Source organism: Notolabrus celidotus, chromosome 10 (genome assembly GCF_009762535.1).
Source record: "Notolabrus celidotus isolate fNotCel1 chromosome 10, fNotCel1.pri, whole genome shotgun sequence".
NCBI classification, from domain to species: Eukaryota; Metazoa; Chordata; class Actinopteri; order Labriformes; family Labridae; genus Notolabrus; species Notolabrus celidotus.
In genome coordinates this window covers 7243665-7265103 of record NC_048281.1, presented here as the reverse complement: position 1 = coordinate 7265103, position 21439 = coordinate 7243665, and the positions used below count along the sequence as shown (strand labels likewise).

General features: G+C 39.9%; 1 protein-coding gene across 2 annotated transcripts in view; it reads left to right on the top strand.

Moving 5' to 3' along the window:
- The first annotated feature begins 8631 nt into the window (after positions 1 to 8631).
- Positions 8632 to 21439, top strand: part of col5a2a (collagen, type V, alpha 2a) — a 43603-nt gene continuing 30795 nt past the window's right edge. For both annotated transcript variants that reach the window (XM_034694343.1, XM_034694342.1), the window contains exon 1: positions 8632 to 8884. In XM_034694343.1, coding sequence (XP_034550234.1) covers positions 8794 to 8884 — 91 coding nt within the window. In that variant the 5' untranslated portion in view covers positions 8632 to 8793. The remainder of the gene's footprint in view (positions 8885 to 21439) is intronic.

Below are 21439 nucleotides of genomic sequence, written 5' to 3'. Positions count from 1 at the left end.
AATAATGGACGTAGCATCTGTGACGTCACCCATCTGTTTCTGAAGCACTGTTTTGAGGCCAATCCGCGTCGGCACACATATTGCTGCTGTCGAGCGATTGTGACGCAAAGAGGCGGGCTTTGAGCTTCCAAGCCAACAGCTACAGTGTTCCCGCCTGTCAATCAAGTCAGCTGTGCCTCTCATTGGAAGACTCGTAATCTCAATATCTTTGAAATTACCACGTGATGAAAAAATTCAGCCCCAGTACTGTGTGTGCCGATTGAGAAATGAGCTGTCCAGACTACACTCATCTTTTGTACCAGGCTGTAAACATGTTTATTTCTGCAGTAAAGATCAGCTTTTTTGAAATGGTGTGTATGTAGTTTTACGTTATTTCTGGAAGGAGGTTGCCGTTTGGTCTCTACATCTTTGATTTGATTTGATTTGATGACTTTATTTCAAACATGTAAAAGTAAAAATACAATAATAAAAAAAAAAAAGCAGAAAAGAAGAAAGAGTTATACAAACATACAAGAAAAAAAATAAAATAAAAAGAAACAGTTTTACAAAATAAACAAAATCAATATTAGCAAGCAGTGAAACAATTTACTTTACATGTGCGAAAAGGAGTAGGAAGAAGTTTAAAACTTATCTAATCCTACCCCTCTATTCACTATTTTCTGCCATTATATGAGTGCAATCCCACATGTCAAAACTTCATATATTATCTTCATATTTATGCTAACAAACAAAAGTAAACCCCTCATGATTATATACACTTGTCTTCCTCCTTGTACCTTATGAAAATCATTTCTTTGTACTTCTTCTTGAATTGAATTATGTTTAGACATTGCTTTAGTGCCATACTGAGACTGTTCCATAGTTTAACACCACAGACTGAAATAAAAAAGCTTTTCCTTGGGGTCCGAACACTCATCATCTTTAATCTCAACTTCCCTCTGAAGTTATAACCCCCCTCTCTTTCACAGAATAATCTTTGAATATTTCCTGGAAGGAGATTTTTGCTAGCCTTGTACACAATTTGTGCAGTTTTAAAATCTACGAGGTCAAATAATTTCAATGTTTTTGATTTGAGGAACAATGAATTTGTGTGTTTGTGGAAATCAACATTGTGAACTATTCTGATAGCTCTTTTCTGTAGGACTGACAGTGGTTGCAGGGAGCTTTTATAGGTGTTTCCCCACACCTCAGCACAGTAACTGAGATATGGTAAGATCAGTGAACAGTAGAGAATAAGAAGTGATCTATGATCCAGAGTGTGCTTGGCTTTGGCGAGAACTGAAATGCTTCTTGACAGCTTGGATTGGACGTGTTTAATGTGAAGTTTCCAGCAATTTTTTTCATCTATTATTACACCAAGGAATTTGTGTTCATGCACTCTTTCTATGTTGACCCCCCCAATCTGTACTTGTATGTTATTGTTAGATTTATTGTTTCCAAATATCATGATTTTTGTTTTGTTTAAATTAAACGATAATTTGTTTTTGTCAAACCATATTTTTAATTTGCAGATCTCCAAGGTGATTAAATGGAAAAGTTGCTGGAAATTTTCACCAGAAACTAAAAAGTTTGTATCATCAGCAAAAAGTACTATTTTACATGCCTGAGAAACTTTGCATATGTCGTTGATATAGAGAATAAAAAAATAAAGGTCCCAACACAGACCCCTGGGGGACACCACAAGCTATGTCCAAACATTTCGACTCAAACTGTCCCATCTTCACAAACTGTTGCCTGTTTTTAAAATAGCTTCTTACCCAGTTCAAAACCAATCCCCTGATCCCGTACCGTTCCAGTTTATTGATTAATATTTCATGATTTATTGTGTCATTGTAAAAAAAAAAATGAAGCCAAAATGTGCTCCCCAAATATCAAAGTGAAGTCATTCAAGGCCAAGGTCTGCGCAGAAGGGCTTAGCTCTTGAAGCAGCTGTATTGACACCCAGCCCCTTACACAAACTAAAACACACAGGGCAAACATCCTCATGTTGGTACAGTCCACAGCAGAACAGATTATTGTGCAGACACTTGTTATTGAAAGTTCAACAGCTATTGTGGTAGTATTAGTTAAGTCTCTTGCTGTTCCTTCTCTGTAATTTGGTGCACACAGCAGTGCAGGAGCCAAGTCTGTCACCTGAGCTATCAAAGATGTTGTTATGCCTCTGAAGTGACTATCACATGTCCTGTCTTATAGATAGGTATAGCTTTATTGGTCTTTAACAAGGACATTTGTTGCTACAGTCTGTACAAGGACACATTCAAAGAAAACTCAAATACCAAACATCCACACTCCCTGATAACCATACAGTACACATCAACCCACACATCCTACATGAACCCACATATAGTATACACACACAGGAAAGCTACCGGGGTGTTTTGTTCAGTAGTACGACTGCAGATGGGACAAAGCTCCTGCCAAACTGAACTCGTTTCCAGGCCGGGATCTATCTACGGCCAGGGAGCAGTGTGAAAAATGTTACTTTCATAAGTGTGAACACATATTAGCATGTTTCCAAGAAAACATATACACAAAACTGAATACCTTTGGGTAGCAATCCTGTTTATCCCAATAAAGATGATGATGGTACAGGTCCAAATAGTTTGCTGCAGAGGTAACAAGCTATCATGACTATGACACATGATACCTGTAAGAACTGTATGCTCCCTCCACATATGCCAGATGTTGGCATTAGATAACTCATAAAAACATATCTTTTCCAGAAAATGAACTCAAACATAAATCATTCTGATAACTAACTGTAATGTCAGAAACCATGTTTGAAAAAAAATTATTTGATTTGTAACTTAATTTTATAGTTTTAACCTAGTAACCTTTCTGCAACCAGCCAGCAGGAGAAGCTCTAAAAGTTTTGACTTCTCTTTTGGGAAGTTTTTATGTCATCCATCTTTTTAAATACATAGTCTATGTTTGTACCCTGTGATACAGTGTCCCCGAGGAACAGGAGGCTGGAGTTTTAGGGTTAAAATATTAAAGGATAAGTTGTTTTTTCCCAAATTTCATTATGTTTTGTGAAATATCAGTGTTTTTAAAAAGATCAGGTTTTTTTTCATCTTCAGGGTCACCTAAGTTGATGATAAATAGTGAGTGTTGTCTTTTAAATTACCTTTAAATTATTACTTGTCATTTATTTAACAAACATGACTTTGTTGCTGTTTGTTACTGATAATCTTTTATTCTCTATTTCATTTTTATGGTGGTCACAAAGCAGTTTTAGAGGATTGCTTCATAAATAAGGTAATATATATATATATATATGGTTGTTATCGTGCAGCTGTGTGAAATATTTACAAGAATGTAGGCCATCTCCAGGTTCCTTTTCATCTCTGTGTGATAGTCCGACAGTTTCCTCTCTGATATACAACATGGAGGTCTAAACTTTACAACAGTCTCCATGTGCTCTCCATGTGCTCCCACATTCTTCCCGTCCAATCCGATAGTCTAGTTTACAAGAAAGCAACACAAGGAAAAGGAATTATGTCTGCCAGATTAAAATGTGAGCTTGAAAATCCGACCAGGAAACAGAGGTAGTCCCTGCTAAAAGATGGTAACTCTGTCAGTGAAGGGTGAGCTCACTGATAGTGTGTGAGCTCTGACTGCAGAGTCTGTGTATTGCAATATTTTGGCAGGCGTTTCCTTGGAGACTTTGACGCAGCTAATTATTTCCATTCTCTGTTTCAGACCAAAGCTAAGGTTATTTGAGAATAAATCAAAGCAGCACCCCATCATGCCTGTCAATACTTCAGATCCAACAATGGCTGGAGAGGTGGACATAATGTACAGCAGCTCCCAGAAAAAAAGTATTAGCTCAAAAGCAAACAGTTTTCTTCAAAAACAACTTTCAGAAATGCAAAACATGCTGAGTTAGTCATATTTTTTTATTTTACAGTACTTTGGAGGTAATTGAAACTGTGAACGACTCGTATCCAAAATCACTTCAGCAGACATTTTCTGCGACTGCTGTAGTCATCAGCTTCAACGAGAGAAATACTCAACATCACATTAGAGCAGGAGAAAGTGTAATTTGTATTTAGGCATAAAAAGAGAACCCATCTGAAAATGTTTTAATAGGAGGAGTTTAATATTCTGGGAGGAGACAGTGGAGTGAAATGAAGAAGGAGGATGTCTGTTAGTCCAAAGTTTTAGTTTACCACTTCCTTCTTCTGCAGTCCAACCATCATAAAACCCTTGATCAACTGACAATTGAAAAGAAACCTGCTTTATGAAATTCAGCTTTGCCTTACACTTGACCTTAACTCAAACCCAACAAACACATTTTGCCAAACCAGGGTTCAGCCACCAGACCAAAAGGAAAGTCATTTAAATGATGTAAGCTCTATGAAAGTTATGTCGCTTTTGAACGACTCTCTGGAACTCAACATTTTTGCAAATGGCCCAAACTGCCTCAACTAAATCCACTCTACTTGTTCCACTGTAGTTCAGTTGTTGGTGTTAATGCACTTCCAAGCAGGTTTGCAAATTACACAGTGGAAGAAGTGAAAGAAACCCATTCCTCCTTTGTAAATGAGAAAAAACGAGTCACAATCAGCTTATAACCTTGGGTTCGGACGGGTTCAATATCTTGGGGGAGAGATCACCAAGATTGGCAACTTGTCTGGACAATAGCAGACTATAAATCTTTTACTCCAAATTAACACAAAAATGCAGTTCCAGTGTTAGATATACTCTTATGTACCATGTTTTACTCTTCTTACTTGTTATAACATTTAATTATGCAATAAAATGAATACTCACTTAAGTCAGACACTTAAAACAAAGCATGTGATGTAAAGTTGGCTTTCTGTTGTTGTACAGAAAGTTGCACAGATTTATGTTTATGAATTAATATTCCTGCAAACAACATATCCATTCAGTCAGTGACGTAAATCAAAACAAAGTACTTATCACAGTCTATGCTCTATATACAAACACAGAAATACCGTCTCTAAAGGAAGTTGGATTGACAAATGCTTAGTCATCTGTCTAGCCGCATTGATATCATTGTTTCTTACCTTATGCCAAACTCTAACATTTCATCCAGTCCGTGCAAGAGAAAGGCAAGTTTTACTTTTCAGTGGTCGGAGATGGATTACTGGCATTTTTGAAGTATTAAGGCAGGAAGCAGAGTTAGATTATCATCTCCAAACCTCTTGAAATCTGAATCAAATAGTCCCTCTGTCTTTTGCATTACTGTAGCTGCTGACAGCATAATGTTTGTAACTGTACCTCTGTGTAAAAGGAAACCAGGAGTTGTAGACTGATTTGCTGCCTTAACTTGGAGATGACCCTAGAGGCAGATGCTCACAGTGCAGGCAAAACCTTTGTTTTGTGAACATCTAAAAATGTTCAAAAAGTCTATGTTGACCTAAAATGTGGCACCACAAGCAGCCAAAGTTTTGACTTGAATCCACATCTGATCAATGGATTGGCACAACCTTTCGTAGCGGCCTTCATTTCTCCAGAGGATGAACTGTGATAACTATGGTTATCTGTAGACTTTACTATTGAAGCTAATGGTGTCTGTGGTTTGAAGTGAACATTTGCATCTGCGGGCAATATAAGTGACTTCCCACACTTTACATTTGGCTGACATCAGAGAGTTGTACCTGATTTCATCAGATTGAGGGTAGCTTTACAAGAATCAAAGCTACATGGATTAAAAGTTATAACAGGCGGAGCTATAATTGACCTCATCTGCAAGTGAAGGTGTTCTTTGAAAGGTTTCTGGAATGTCTCCCTTATCATAGTGGCCTTAAGGCGGAGCCAGAGCAAGACATCTTACACTGAAATGGCCAAGCTGGAGGGCTGAGTTAGCAGGGGTGGCATGAAGTTTGTGTGCACACACAGGATTTAATAAATAGCATTTATTTACCATTGTGGCTGTCAACGGATACATTTTGTTCAATTGCAATTAATCGATTAATTTTAGAGACAAATCCCATTCTTAGCTAAATAGCTAAGGACTTAAAAAGTAGATGTTTTTCCAAAGTGAAAAGTCAAAGTACTTGCCAAAGGAAATGTGCTACATCCAAATTTAACAAGCAGCCTGTTGCAAGGCTGTATAAAACATGGACAAAGTCTGTGTAACGTCACCCATGGGTTCTGAAATTCGAAAATGCTGACTCAACATTATGTCAGGCAACCTAACAGACAAAGAGGTGTGCTTTAAGCCTCCTGACAAACAGCTCACCTGTAAGTCAACTCAGCCATGCCCCTAATTTTACAAATGTTGCTCCATAGCATAAAAACATTTTTGAACCATGCTGTAAACTTGTTCTATTTGGCTGTAATAATGGGCTTGACTTTTACAGTCAGCCTCCAGTGGACAATCATGGAACTGCAGTTTTTAACACTTCAGCATTGGCTTCATTTTTCAACACTGGATGTTGCCGTAGCCCTGATTGTTGTTGTAAACAAAACTCCTGCCTCTGATGAGAAAAATAACCTATGATAGATTAGGAGTTTAAGATGACCAATCAGATGCCAGGGGGAGAGGCCGCCTGGTTGCCGAGTCCAAATAGTTGATCCAAACACAAGTCCTGCCTCTGACAAGGCAATCGATCATAGCTTAGAATAATGGGGAGGCCAATCAGATTTCAGAGGGAGGGGCATGGCCACCACTCACTACAATGGATCCACCCCTACCTTTTGGAGAAAATGGGTTTTGGACATTGATTCTCATATTTAATCACCAGAGTCCCAACAGACAACTAAGACGGGGATGTTAGTTTTCATGTTTTCTGGATCAAATGAAACAGTAGTGCTTACAAAATGGACTTTAACAGGCACACTGGCTTTGAATGCAGACTGCAGGCTGTTTACTTTCCTATGAATGAGTCCAAAACAAGCATGTTCACAGACCAGCAGGAGACAAACGATGATTTAGGCAAACAAATTCCCAAAGCTTCCTCCCTACCTTCACGTTTGGAAACGCTCTCAAAGTGACTAAATCTTCAGCAAACAAGGGGCAACTGTCAGTACTTGCAGTGTTTGCAGTTTCCCCTTTTCTTGACTGTTTCCACACAAAGTTAAACTGAAGCTTCTTGTGAGTCTTCAAGCACGGGGACGCTAAATTGGCCGGCCCTGTTAGTGGGTGGGACCTACAAGAAAACAGCTGTCATTCTCATTAGCTGTGCTTTAGTCTCTTAAACCCCCTCCTCTCCACACACACACACACACACACACACACACACGCTGATGGGAAGCCAATCACCTGATGCTTTTAGCACCTTGTGGACCCGGCACACAGCTGTTTCCTGTCATTCTGTCGTGTGGGGCAAAGGTTTGGGAAAAACTGGGTGTCATTTTAAAGAGTTGGATACAAGATTTTAAAGTTACTACAATTTCAATGTTTCATAGAAGGGCAATCATTGCTATACCAAGTTTTAACATTTTAAATGGCGAGTAAAAACAGGCTCATAAAATCACTTATATGGTCTCGTTTTCAAGATTGAAGAGTTTTGTACTTGCAACAATTTGCAACAACTAAATGAAACAAAGAAAAAAAATCTCTTTTGAGAATACTTAGCATGTCTTTCTTTCTGTTCTTTGTATTTTCCCAAACATGAATCATTGGCTTCTTGTAATGTGGTGTTCAAGTGACTTGCAAAACTGAACTACAATAGCTTCCTTGATGTTTTTTGGGTGAGGAAATGGCTTTTCTCATTCCAAGTGTTTTCATCCTACAGAGGCAGAGTTCCATTATAACTCAGGAGCATAAACTGTATATATCTGTGGTTTTATCTTTAACACATGTTCAATTTTCTTCAATAAGATGGTGTTGACAATGGTGTGAGAGAGATCAGATTGTTCTAGAAAACAATCACAGCTTTACCTTAGGATCCAGATTAAGGAGATTCTAAGTATCCTCGTAAATTGTGTGGAGCTCAAATTAGCTTGAAGAAGATATCAGAATCTAAGATACCACTCTGAACTGAACACCGGAGTTAGATTCCACCTTCTCACCATAAGTCAAAAGGTGTTGACCTCTGATTTCTCTCTATATTTAAACTCTGGATTCCCAATCGTGACCACCTAGAGTCCTGACCACCCACAGACACTGTCACACATAGTTTCACTTCCCTCTTTACCTCTGTTCCTTTACGTTTGACTGTGGACTGTGTAACTCTAGAGAAACCACACATTTTATAAGTAAACATGCAAACAAGCAATGTTGTGTGCTGCAAGTTTTCAGCAGCAAACAATGCAGTTATAAACTCTATTCTTACTTTCATTGTCCTGTTAAAAAGGATTCTCTCGGCTCACTGTGTGTCCTCTCTGGTGCCCCACAGACAGCAATAAAACTGCTCTTTTTATGATCTTGCTAAGCAACCACTTCTGAAGAGAAGCAAAAGTCAGAGACACCTCCGAACAAGCAAAGTATTTTTCCTTATCTGTTCTGTCTGATCTCTTACTGTACGTAAAGAACTTATTAAGACTACTTTATTCTAAGAGACAGAAAGAGACACTGGAAAGTATGAGAACTTGTGAACATGGGTGTAGTTCTCTCACAGCCTGTGAGAGGATGGTTATGGGAGAGGGCTGACAAAAGGGGGAGGAAAATTAGGCTCGCCAGCATTCTTCTCATTTAAAGCTGTAACTACACAAAAAAGCACTCACGCAGTCTGGGCTGGGTCTGCTTGCTGCTTACAAGGAGGGGGACTTTTGTATTCATGGTGCTGCAGTGATAACCTGAGCATTTTTTTTTTTGCTTTTTCATCCTTTTTCCCTTCTGCTTTGGGCACCTGGAAGGCTCATGTCTTTCTTATAGACATGATGAGCTCTGTGCATTTAAGGACTTTCTTTTTTCTTCTCGTCTCCGGGGCTCAGGTTTTGATTGTTTCATGTCAGGACGGGAACAGTGGTAAGTGAACCCCTCTGCTGTTTATTTGTACGCCTAATTGCTGTGGGGTTAAATGTGTGAAGTAGCTGATGGTTGTCCTTGAGCTGACTGAACATTAACTAGGACTTTTTGAGGTGTGTAGTTTGGTTTTACAGATTCTTAATTTTGCCAAAGGTTTGAGTGACTGATCCAGAAACTCCTCCAATTTACTGATAGATGAGAGTCACTACAGATAAGACAGACCTGTGGGATAGTGTTCATGTCTTTAGTCTTGGGTTGGATTTTGTTGTGAATGATTTGTAGCGAATCCTCTGTGGACATGACAGCTACATGTGTTCTAATATGTTTATGAATTGTTGTTTTCTGTGGACAGCTTCCTTTAAATGTAGTCTGTGTATTGAACATGTAAGTTAGATCCCTTGCAGAGATGATTTAGACATACTTCTTCTGGAGGCTTTGTCTAACTTTCAAACAGTAATAATGAAGATGAAACCAACTCCGCTGTGGATTATCTGCAATTGGCAAACACGCCGTGTATGTCAGGACACAGTTCTGTGGACATCTGTCAGTGATTGACTGTGATGTCACCCTCAGGCACAGAAAATGTGTGCAGAGGAGGGAAAAGAGCACCTTTGCGGTTTTAAATTTCTCTTGCACTGCTCAGCCACTTTGGAACATTCATTAAGCGTTACCACAAATGCTTTTCTCCCCCCCCCCTCTCTCTCTCCCTCTTTCGAACAGCGTTGTACATCTGCTGAAAGAATTTGCGCAGCAGAGCTTGCGCGCCTGTGAGGGAACACAGGCTGCATGTTAATGCGGAGCAGATGTGAGGAGACATGAGAAGCAGAGATGCTGTTGGAGTCTTTGAGTCACTCGGTGTGACTGTGGGGCTGCTGATGTCAGATTCAGCTGGCAACATCCACACCTGGAACACCTGAGTCTTCTTGTTTTACTTGAACCGAGCTTCCCCCTTTTTTTCCAGCTCGAGTGTTTGATGTGTCGTCACAGGGACTCTGTTGTTTCTGTAAATGATGTCACACTGAGCTCTGGAAACTTCACTTGATGGGCCCCTGATGGAGTGTGAAGTCAAACAGCGTAGTCACAAAGCATTGTTTTTTTTCCTTAAAGCTGTCTGCATCAATGTTGAAACAGTTCTTGCTTGGTATCACAAACTGAAATGAATCGGCTCGGCTTTTTAAGTTCTCATCCCAAAGCAGAGACAGTCAGACGATACTGTGGTACACATTAGAGCGCCACCCTGTGGTGGACGAAGCATGGGGCCTAAATCCTAGTTTCTGCACACTCTAACTTTGTGGAATGAATAACAACAAGGACATTTATGAAGCTTTAAAAAGGGTACAATAAATATTCAACCAAACTTTGAAACTTTCTGCTTCTGTGGCATGAGAAGAAAAAGTGTTCCTGTGTTAATGAATGTTTGTCTGATGTGGTTTAAAAGCTCATGCTGGCTTCTCCTCTGACTGTCATGTGAGACAGCACAGTGATGTTGCAGGATTCTTTCCACGGAGTAGTGGTGGGTGAGGTGATTGCATTTCGACCAAACTAAAACAGTGGAAAGTTCTCGGTTTTTGTAGACTCAGGGAAAATGTGGTTCACCAGAGCTTTGAGACAATGTACTTGTGTGTGAGTGTGTGTGTGTGTGTGTGAGGCTTGATCCATGTGAGGAACAGTTACAGTAGAGGATGCTTTTTTTCAATGAGCAGAGTTGTTAGCATTTTAGCACAGATGCTAATAAATATTAGCTTGCTTTAAAACAACAACTTCTCTTCACAAGCTAGTTTTCCCCCAAGATGGCCTCACAAATTCGATCCCCAGTGTTTCTGCTTTTAATTGGGGCTTTTATTTGGAAAATTGCAGCTTCAAATTGAGTGCGGTTGAATGCTGATGCAACTACGTAATTGAGAGCAGACTCATTCTCTCAGTTAACTATCGACAGTACTTTTTCTGAAAAATAAAAAGAAGACAGCAAAAGTTGAGGACACTGAGGTTGATGCAAAGATTCCTGCTGATCTAGTCTTTGTTGGAATTTAATGAATCAAATGTAAAGTGCTTTGAAGACTGAAAACATGTTTAGAGCAAATGTTGAAATTTTTCATCATGCAGCTCCAGATGAAAGTCATATGTCTGCACATGTGCGGAAAGTTAGCCTGCACAGGAACACAAGTTGGCAAATGAGATCAAGGAGCAGACTTTTGGCGAACAATTGGAAAAATAGTGATGCCAGCATAAAGTACCGGGATAAAAATACATCAAAACTCCAATTCTGCTACCTTTAGGAGAAGAAGAGGTGTTTAACGGGATGTTTGGGGGAAGGTTTAGGGATGTGAACATGGAATCAGGACAAAAGAAGGAGTCTGTGTCTCTGTTGTGTTAGCCTCAGATAGCTTCATGTGGGGCTGTGTGTGCTCCCAGACACTGACATAGCTGTAAAACATCTTCAAAGATGCCACTTAAGGTCATACATCAAAGAGACCAAACACTCAGACTAACAGTGAGTTTGGTTTGGTGGTAGAGTCACTGATGTCTCACCGTCTCCTGGTTCTTCAGATTTTTTTCCAGCAGAAACCCAAATCTACAGAAAACTTCTCTCTTTAGAAAACACTCGAGCAGAAATCTGGCATTCTGAATCAACACACCAACATGAGGTCACCCTGTCCTCCAAATTGCTTCCAGTTGTTGTTGCCACATCACTGACATCGCAACAAATGGGCTGTTTTCTACCAAAGCAGAAACGTCCAAACATGTGAATTCAACCAGGTCCGCAGACGGCTCTGATTAGAACCACATGCTGCATTTTTGAGCTATGACTTGATTACACGCCTCTTTTCTTCTCCAGTTAAAAGGGTCGAGTGCCACAGATTGTGCATTGTCTTGGGTTTCACGTTTTGAGGAGGTTTTATCTGAAGTGAACCTGAGAAGTTTCGGTGGCACAGACGATTGAGCTGGTTGTAATGCAGCTTGTACCTTTAAGGACTGCTCCATGGGAACTACTTATAAACTAAATTATTGCAGTCAGCAAATGGAGGCTTGGGGAGGGGGGATGATTTCCAGATGTTAAAATAGTGGCTTTGGCAGTATTTGGATATTATTGGAAAAAGAGTCTTAGCCTTAGAGATAGTTGGAAGAGGAGGATGTTAAACGGCCGATGTCAGTTATTCCGTGTCAACCATGTTTTAGGTTGACTTGGGCATGGATTGATGTAGAACTTATTGGCTCACAGTTTGTCTTAACAGGGATCCTGTAACTGTACACTGAACACCTCTTCAGGTTCAAGTTAAAGCATCTATTTGTTCAGAAGCCTTTCAATTAGAGCCCTCACTGACAGGTTTCCTGCTCCTTGATTGTCACTTACCCTCCAGTCTGTGATCCTCTCAGATCCTCTCAGATCCTCTCAGCCCATCCATGTGGGAGGATGACAGGGCAGGACATAAACACTGAACGGGCTGGGTTCCCATGTTCTAATTAAGCATGAGCCAAACTGCTGCTTGTAATAGTCATACAGTAAGAGTTTAGCTGCCAAAGTCACACGTCAAACTTAGGCTTCAGGTTGTTTTGTGCTGTTTATGGAGTTCACTGCATCCAAGTGGTGATACTGGTTCAAGTTAAAGATGGCCTCAAGGCTTTTGACTCATAGGGACCCTATTAGCCTTTTTCCCTCCTTACTTAGAAGTTTACCATGTTGACCTGATCATATGTTGAACTCAGCCTCTGCTTGATACTTTAACTTTTTGTTAACCTCTCTAATGTATTTTGCATATATTTGCACACAGAGGTCTAGATTGTCAGAGGTGCTCTAGTTTCTGGTTTTGTTGAACGTATGTTGCCCAAGTAGTATTGACAAATCAGGTGTCAGCTGGTATGCAGTAAAAAAAGTCCATGTGGTCCAAGCAGGTAGAACACACACCGCCATAATTACATCCAAACTTCTATTTGTGGTAACTTGACAGTGACGCATGTATCTATATAAAGAGATATCGCTATGCTAGGGTAGCTAACAAGTCATTCAAGATCAAACCTTTTAACTATAGTGACGGATCTGCCTGCTGCAGTGGTGTAAAGGCCAATCAGAGCATCCCTTGAATTCATCAGATATGCTCAGAGTAATGTGTGTGTGATTTGCTGTCATGTTTAATTTGACCTTCGTTTCTGAAAATGAAATATTTGATCACAAAAAAGATCAACCTGACCCTTAATCAACAAACAACCATCTAAAAGTAGTTGTATCCTCTTTTTGACAAAGATAGACCAGACTAAGTCTGCATTTTTACCTCCCACACATCTTAAATCATAAAGTTGTTATTTTGGCAATCTGTGTAATGTTCCTGTCTACTGTTGACCTGAGATTGACTTGACATGAAGTGGCATGTAGGAGGCAGGAAAGGTCTGAAAAAGAGTGCTACCCTGTTGCATTATGGGAAATGTCAAACCAAACCCAGACTCAGCAAGATTAACTCCGTAAACTTTGACTGTTCTTTTAGTTATCTGACTTCTGTTATTTTTACTCTTTTGTTTATAACTATCAACAAAATAATATGCTCTGTGCTGCTTTTCAGCTTTCCAAAACAATGGTCATTAATCACTTTACAAGGTATTTTAAAAGAACCATGAAAATGTTGATCATTAAAAACAGGTAACATGAATTAAAAAAATCTAAAATTATGCATTTAATGCAAACATTTTCTGTCTCCACAATCAAAAAGTAATATCATCAACCCAAATGTGTTAAAAATGATAAATAACCGTCATGTTAATACTTTGGAGTGGAGGAGGCCAGACTCCAGTGTTCCTGTACTAGGTGTTGATACAGCTGGATGTAGTTTTTCCAGAAGATCTGGAGGACTTGCCCTCTGGAGCTCATCCTCTGCAGGTTGGCAGGTCTCGGTGTAATATAACTCTCCCTCTGAACATGTTCTCTCTCCCCTGGTGACTTTTTCAAAGGCTGCTGTAATTGGTTTAAATCTTCCAATTTCATGAGATCCTCTGTTCCATATGGTGGCCGTTCTCTTTAGGAAGAAGTGCTCTGGGCCAGGTGATGATTCAGCAAACCAGATAAAAGGGGGTAACTTTTGTAAATTACAGTGGAGTCACATTGTCTCTTGATAGGAAATGTAAATTTGAGTCATGGTAGCTTTAAGAAAAATACAATGTTAATTACATTTTATGAAAAAGTAACAAACACATTTCTTTGCTGTCAGCCTTTTCTCGTAGAGTCTTCAAAATTTGATAATTTAGCTTCACGATTACTTCACTGACTTGTTTAAATGCCACAAAATGTTGCCTGTCAGCCATAATTGCAGGTTGTGGTTCAGCCTAAATTCTATGTTGTTGCGAGGTTGTGTATATTACCGCTGCTGAGGGTTAACAAGTGGAGCTACATGGGTGTTGGTGGGTGACAAGGGTTAGCAATGTGGCCTGAGTTATGTTTAGGCTTTAACTACTTGTTGGACAGCTGATTGACTTCATGGTGAAAGACTCATGTACATGCAGTGAAAGCCTTCAGGTCCTATTAGAATCCAGGTGGTCTACTTACAGTGGTGCTGAAACACTGAATGCTACATCACTGCCTTCTGTTAAGAGGAATAACATTAACATTTATGCTGCCTCAGCTGGTAGTAAAGATGAAGCAATGTACTGTTTGGTTTTAACCAAGTCAACAGTTCATTAAATAGTCCCCAAAATGTTCCAGTCAGTCCAAGTCCACCTTCACTTCACTTTGTTTGTGTCAGTAAACAACAGTTTTTAATCTACTTCAATTGGAAGCACATTTGCCTGAAACAGGCCCCAGTCTTACGAAATCTCTACCTGTTAGAGGCACAACTTTCATGTACTGTAGCTTTCAGGGCTTTCTACCTGAAAGCTTCAACATAAAACAAGGAGATCACTGCTGGTGTCCCATGAGAACCAGAAGGAAAGGTAGTCTGACAATAAAGCTACTCAGCTGTGGGGAAAACATTTAGTTAAAAAACGTGTACTGAAGCAGGCTGATGGGTGAGTGTATGGTTCCGTGAATGTATGTACAATTATACCTTTTCATTTCAACATTAGGTACACTGTTGTGTTTGTATATCATACGAATACTCATATGTAGGTGTGTATGTATATTTATGTAAGTATACAGCTCTCTTAATGCCTCCATTATGAAAGAAGAGGACTGAGATGGGGTTCAGGGTGTTGTATTTTACTGACTGTGAATTTGTAAAGCACCTTTCTTTTTTTTGTGAAAATAAAAAAGCTGAAACATATAAAACGTGTACTGTTTATAGAGTTAACCAAATTAATGTATATCAATTTAATAGCTAGCTCTCCTATAGACACGGATCAGCTGTAACATTATGACCACTGAGAGGTGACATGAATATCATGGATAATCAATTCATGATGGCACCTGTCAGTGGGTGGGATATATCCAGCACCAAATGAACATTCAGTTCTTGGGTTGATGTGTTGGAAGCAGAAAAACTAGAGGTGAATAAGGCTGTAAGTGACTTTGTCAATGATTGAACTGTGTTAGTTAGATGACTGGGTGAAACCTCTCCAGCACCTTTTTTGCGAGCTCATAGAGAAAATGGTTTACACTGTGTTCCCACATAAAGACTTGCATTGCATTCAGCAATGTACAGTTTTGTGCATATGTGTAGCTCCTTCTAGTACCACCAACCAGCCAGTTACCAGTAGAGTGGTTGAGCTCAGCTGGCTTCTTCTAGCACCATTGGCTGGGTGAAATACTGAAGCACCCTTCTTTTGTACTTGAATATTGGTTGCACCAATGTGTAAGACATGACCCACTTTTTGGATGACAAAAAGGTATTAAAAATAGGTCTCTCTTAAGTTATAGCATGCTCAGGCTATTATTTGAAGGTTTTTGTCTGAACTAACAAAACCTGTTGATTTCTCTCACTTAATGCTGATTGTGTTTGTTTCGCTCATTGATTGGACCTGAGTTTGCTGTCAAAGATGGTTTATTATGTCTCTTGTACTCTGTCATTGGAATCTGAGGCGGCTGTGGCTCCAAAGTCCTCCATTGAACAGTGATATTCTCCAAGAGACTCATGTTCAGAGGGAAAAATGTGAGGTTCAGTAGCGTTCCAACACTCACACATAGTGCTGGATACTTCACTACGTGAGACTGCCAGATCTCAACAGAGGGTGTGATATTTCTTGAAATGTCATCTACGATTAAACTCATCTTGTGTGAAAAGCAGATGTGGTAGCTTGGAGCAGCGTCAGCTCAGATAATTCAGCTAAAACGTGACAACAGAAGTTTTTCCAGCTCAACAAGGAAAAGTAAAACCAAATGAATTCTGGGTATACCTTTTTCCTATTGGATCATGGTCTGCTGCATCAAAATAGATTTCTATGTGACAGAAGGGTGCATTCTTTAGACACAATGTGAGTCTGTGCTGCCCCTTACCCACTGGCCGCAACGTCCAGTCAGTGTTCCCGAACAAACACTTCTCACAGAGCCAGACCAGTGAGATGTGGAAATGTCTGCTTGTAGCCGGTGACTCATGGCAACAATTTAACCTCAATGATTTCACCAAATGAGTAAAATGCAGTTTCAGAGCAAAGAGAGGGAGTTTTCTGAGTATGAGCTGATGCTTTCGTTGGAAATCATTTGATCTTGTTTGCTTTTAATTATCAGATACAAGGCTTTCCAAATCAAACTACCTACAGTATGTTCTCTGAGATGTAACTGTTTACAGTAAACTTTAGAGTAAAGTCCCAATGTTGGTGTAGTAATTTATAGTCTGTGAGCTTTAAATTGCATCCACATGACATCAAACACAAGCATGTAGGGGTTTTGTAAATAAACTTCAGAATGAGAGCCAGATGGAGTTTCCTAAAGAAACAGTATACTGTAGAATAAGCGTGTAATCGCTGTGGTGTGCAGACATTTTGACTTCACATTATCGGCCACACCAGTTCAACAAACACATCAGGTTCACAGAGCAGTGCCCTGCACGATGCCAGTCTTTATTTACCTGGGTTAAATGTGAGCTCTGAAGATAGGCTTTGAGTCTTGATTTCTGTTTAATCCTGTGCTCCCTTTTTGTTTTTAAGCCTTTCACTGATGTGGCCTCGTAATGAAAGGGATTAGCTTTAAACATGAGGAATGACCGCAGAGGAGGAAACTTCATTTCATCATAATTTCATAAGTACAATGAGAAAGGGGGATTGAAGGGGAAGAAAGGAGCTAAGTGGAGGGATCAAGAGGGCTGAAAGAGAAGAAGGAGGAAGCAGAAGATGAAGAGGAGTTAAAGCAGGGGAAGAAGAAAAGAGCTGGAAAAACAAGAGTGAGAAGGTGAAAGGGAATGGAAGAAGTGGCAAAGAGGGCAGCCTGAGCATTGTGTGGCTATTAATGGCAGATACTTGACATTGGTCTTATCTCTACCCCCTGGAGGCAGCGTATCACGGGTCCAACTCCAGCATAGGAAGTCATGTCAAAGAGGAATTTCCGCTGGATAAGCATGTGTCTCCAATCTGTGTGTTGTCGTGATTGACTGCTTGGATCCACCGTCCAAAAGATAAATATGAGATAAAACATTGTTTGTGTAGGACTATTGTTTGACATGGTGTGGAAAATGCCTGTGTGGTATACACATTCAGCTAGAGAACCATCAGTATAATCAGGACATAGCAATGTTGTAGTCAAGATGCTGAACCTCAAGTCAGAGTCAAGTCTTGAGTCCACAGCGTTCAAGTCGTAGTTGAATGCAAGTCAGCAGAAGATGCTGAGTGCATCCTGGATAGATGTGTGTTTAAGTTTGTGGTGGTCCCAGTCTTCTCTTTGATGGCTCATTATATCACTCATGTAGCATTGCTCTTGTTTGCATTATTGCAAATTGTTTGAAATCTTTAAAAACAAAACTTACAATTTTTAGGCATCCTGGACCTGATGCTGAACAGTGAGTGAGCATGAATGTGAACATCTTCCGCTTGAGGCTGGCTGCAGAAACACAGGAAACCACATACACACCAAATTTTAAAAAAAGATGATCTTTGCCACAGATATAAACATGTTTACAGCCTGGTTAAAAAAATGGCTTGGGTCTACGCAGCTAATTCCTCTATCAGCAAACACTTTACGGGGGGTGAATTTTTTCTAACGCAACAGTTCAGAAGATATTAAGATTACCAGTTTTTGCCCAAATAAGGACATGACTGACTTAACTGACAGGCGGGAACATATAGCTGTTGGCTAGGACGCTCAAACTCCGCCTTTTTACCTCACACTAAGTTTGAATGAGTTCAACATTTCCAATATGGCTCCCACCAACAATTGGCTTCAAAACAGCGCTCAGGAACAGATGGGTGATGTCATGGATACTACGTCCATTATTTATACAATCTATGTTTTTTAATCCTTGCTCCAAATGAAATGAAATGATTAGGACCATATAATCAAAACTAACAAAACAATGAGACAGTCTGCTTGCATCTTCGCAATTAAGTCCAAGTCCTCTCTCCATCTTTGAGTTTGAGTCGTCAGTGCCTGAGTCATGTGTCCTAAAAATCAGGACTCCTGTCCAAGTCATGTATGACAAAATTGGGACAGTGTGCACAGAGGTGAAGGACTGTTGCCTGTACAAAAAGCTTTAAAATGTCAAAACATGTTAACTTTGAAAGGGTCCTTTCAGTTTTCTTACAATCCAAAATGAGGTCAGCTGGCAGACTGTGAGCTCTTTAAAATGGAAGACTACCGTGACTTTAGCCTTTTTTTTTCTGGACTCTGCAGTTTGGGAGGATGTCTCTGAGGCTCACACAGCTGCTGATGACATGTTGAATCAAGAATGTAACTGTTACTAATGCAGAGGAGGAGTTCCAGCAAACAAACTGCAGCAGATCTGCCAAGGACTAATCCTCTGCTGATGGCAAAGCAAGAATGCTCTCAGGGTGCTGTAAAATCCTGCTCCATCCGTGGGTGCTGTTTGGGGATTTTCTGAGTGATCACAGGGACAAAGATGGCAATATTCCATGGTTACTTCTTTTACCAGGTACATACAGCTCAAACAGAAAGTGGAGTATTTTGTTACTTGATGTATGAGTCTTACACAAACAATAACTTCCTCCAAGGACAGTTTACAAAAGGCAAACCAAATAAAGTCATGGTTGTTTTAAGAAGGTATTCATGGTCAAGAGAAGCTAGCTAACATGTTGCTGCGTGCAGCACGAGTTGATCCTCAACCAAATAAAGTTGTTGGAGCATTTTAAGGGATAAAGAAGGTCATGTTTGGTTTGTTTTGGAAATAATTACCTTCATTTTACTTACCACTGTCATTGTTATAATTTGTGATTACAGCACTTCTCCATCATCAGTGTTCCAAAGAAGGCCAAAAGGCGAATTAAGTGTAATTTACTGAAATGAAGACGTTCCTTTGAGCATTCCTTCTTTCTTTCTTTCTTCTGCCTACATGTTTTAAAGACACCTCGACCAGTATTAAGAGTATGAACAACAACGTTTTCTGAAGTTTTTTTTCTTTTCCTTTAAAGTTATATTTTTGTGGCTTTTAGACCTTTATTTGTTTTGTAGAGGAGGGGACAGTGGATAGTGTAGGAAACCGGGAGAGAGTGGGGGATTAACATGCGGGAAATATGCCACAGGCTGTATTTGAACCCGGGCTATCAGCTACTTGGATGTGCAACTTAACCATTAATCTAAGTCCGCGCCCAAGTTTCCTGAAGTTTTTTATGTAACAACAGTGGCCAACATGCTCTGAGGAGGAACATTATTGTGTTACTTTAAATGTAAAGTTTAGAGGCTTGGTGCAACATTTTGCTTCTTCAGCATTCTGGGTTTTTTTGTCGTCCATTTGGACTTAAAGTGGTACTGAAGACGTGTGAGGGCTGTGGTTGCAGGCAGTGAAACACATTAACCAACCTAAAGTTGTGGAACTCATCTGCAAACATCAGGAGATAGTTTTGGTCATAAACATCTCTCAACAGCTTACTCTACTCCAGTGTTTAAAGTTACTATCCGTAGAACAGAAATAGAGGTATTGGCCTCAATATCTGTCATCAGTTATCCAAATATTGGCCTAGTTCACTGAAAAGTCCAGTACAGTCAGAAAGAGGCTAAATTATCACCAGATGATAGAGGACTGGTTCCAGGATTGGCAAAGGTGTAACAGAGACACTGTATCAAACTATCTGAAACACGTCTTTTCCATCTGTACTCTCAGTTTATTGATCGTTCAACATACATAGCTGAGAAAGTCTTATATTGGCGCAGCATGGGTGATGTGGCTTTGGTGACTTTCACAGATGCAACTCCACAAAAGAGATCCAAGAGGCCAATGCTCTGTAAGGCTTCTTTAACCCCTCTGTATGATAAAAAGCAAGATAGCAGTCTGCTCTAACCTCATCACCTCTCTCTGTCTTTGTCTGTCTCCAGCATTTACAAAAATGCACCCCGCAGTAAACTTCAAGGGCTCCACTGAGCAATAAAGAGAAAGTGATAAATTCTCTGCGTCCCCTGAGGCTCCAGCGTGAGTGATGTCACTTCGGTGAGGGGCCTCACGGCGTCCACTCTCTCAGGCTCACTCATAGCCAGTATAAACCACAGCTCACACTGGTGACTGTGAGAGCCACAGCAGTGTTTAAAGTTTTTGAATAAGAATGATTGTTCTGCAGCCAATGGGAGTCCCAGGTGGTTTGTACCTGCAGAGAGACAGTCTCTGGAGGCTGCCTAGGCTGTAATCCCTCCCTGTTTTTAGTGCAGCTCAGCAGACTTGAGCAGTTGCTGTAAGAATAATAGTGTTGTCTATCCAAGCAAAGTAATAATAGCTGTCTGCTGTAAGCCTGGACAGCTGATTTAGTTCACCTGGAATTAAGTCATAGTTTCCATCCCAGAGATGATACTGGACTACAGCCATCTCAAGCATATCACACAATGTTTGGAGGATATTTGGCCAAAGCATCTGCTTAGAAACTTTTTTTTTCTTTTTACAGATTGGCCTCTGCCTCAAAAAAAAAAAAAAAAGGCCTCTCAATAACATTGACTTTTCTCAGATGTTCAGAAGTGTAGCACATTTCTGAAAAGGCCTCCTCTCTAAATACAGACATGGAGCATCATTTTCAAAGAAGTATCAGTAAAAAAAATGATTTAATTTGGCTTTTGTACTCTCAGCATTTCTCTTAAAGTAAAAACAAGTACGGCTCTACTTTGGGATGTTCTGGTGTCCAAATTATTAAGAGGTACTTTTTGTATCGCTCCAATAGATAACTTCAGCCAACACTAGACAAAACTGGCTTTAATGACGGGATCGTACTCCTTGAGGACAAATGTTCCTGATCAGTGTACTTCAACCAAAAGTGCTTGTTTTTGCCAAAAGCAGGCACAGGTTGTTATTCCAAGTTTCTGACATAATAAGGAAAGAAAAGGTAATTTTTTATCCATGAAATCTGTAACACAAGCCCCTTCAGAGTCATCACACTCTGAATGATAACAGTAATTTTAAATACTTAAGTTGTTTACTGCTTTCTGAACTGTGTGTTATTGTGCGATCCTTGTGTCTAAAGCTCCTGCACAACCTCCAGTTTGTGTCAAGTTAAGTG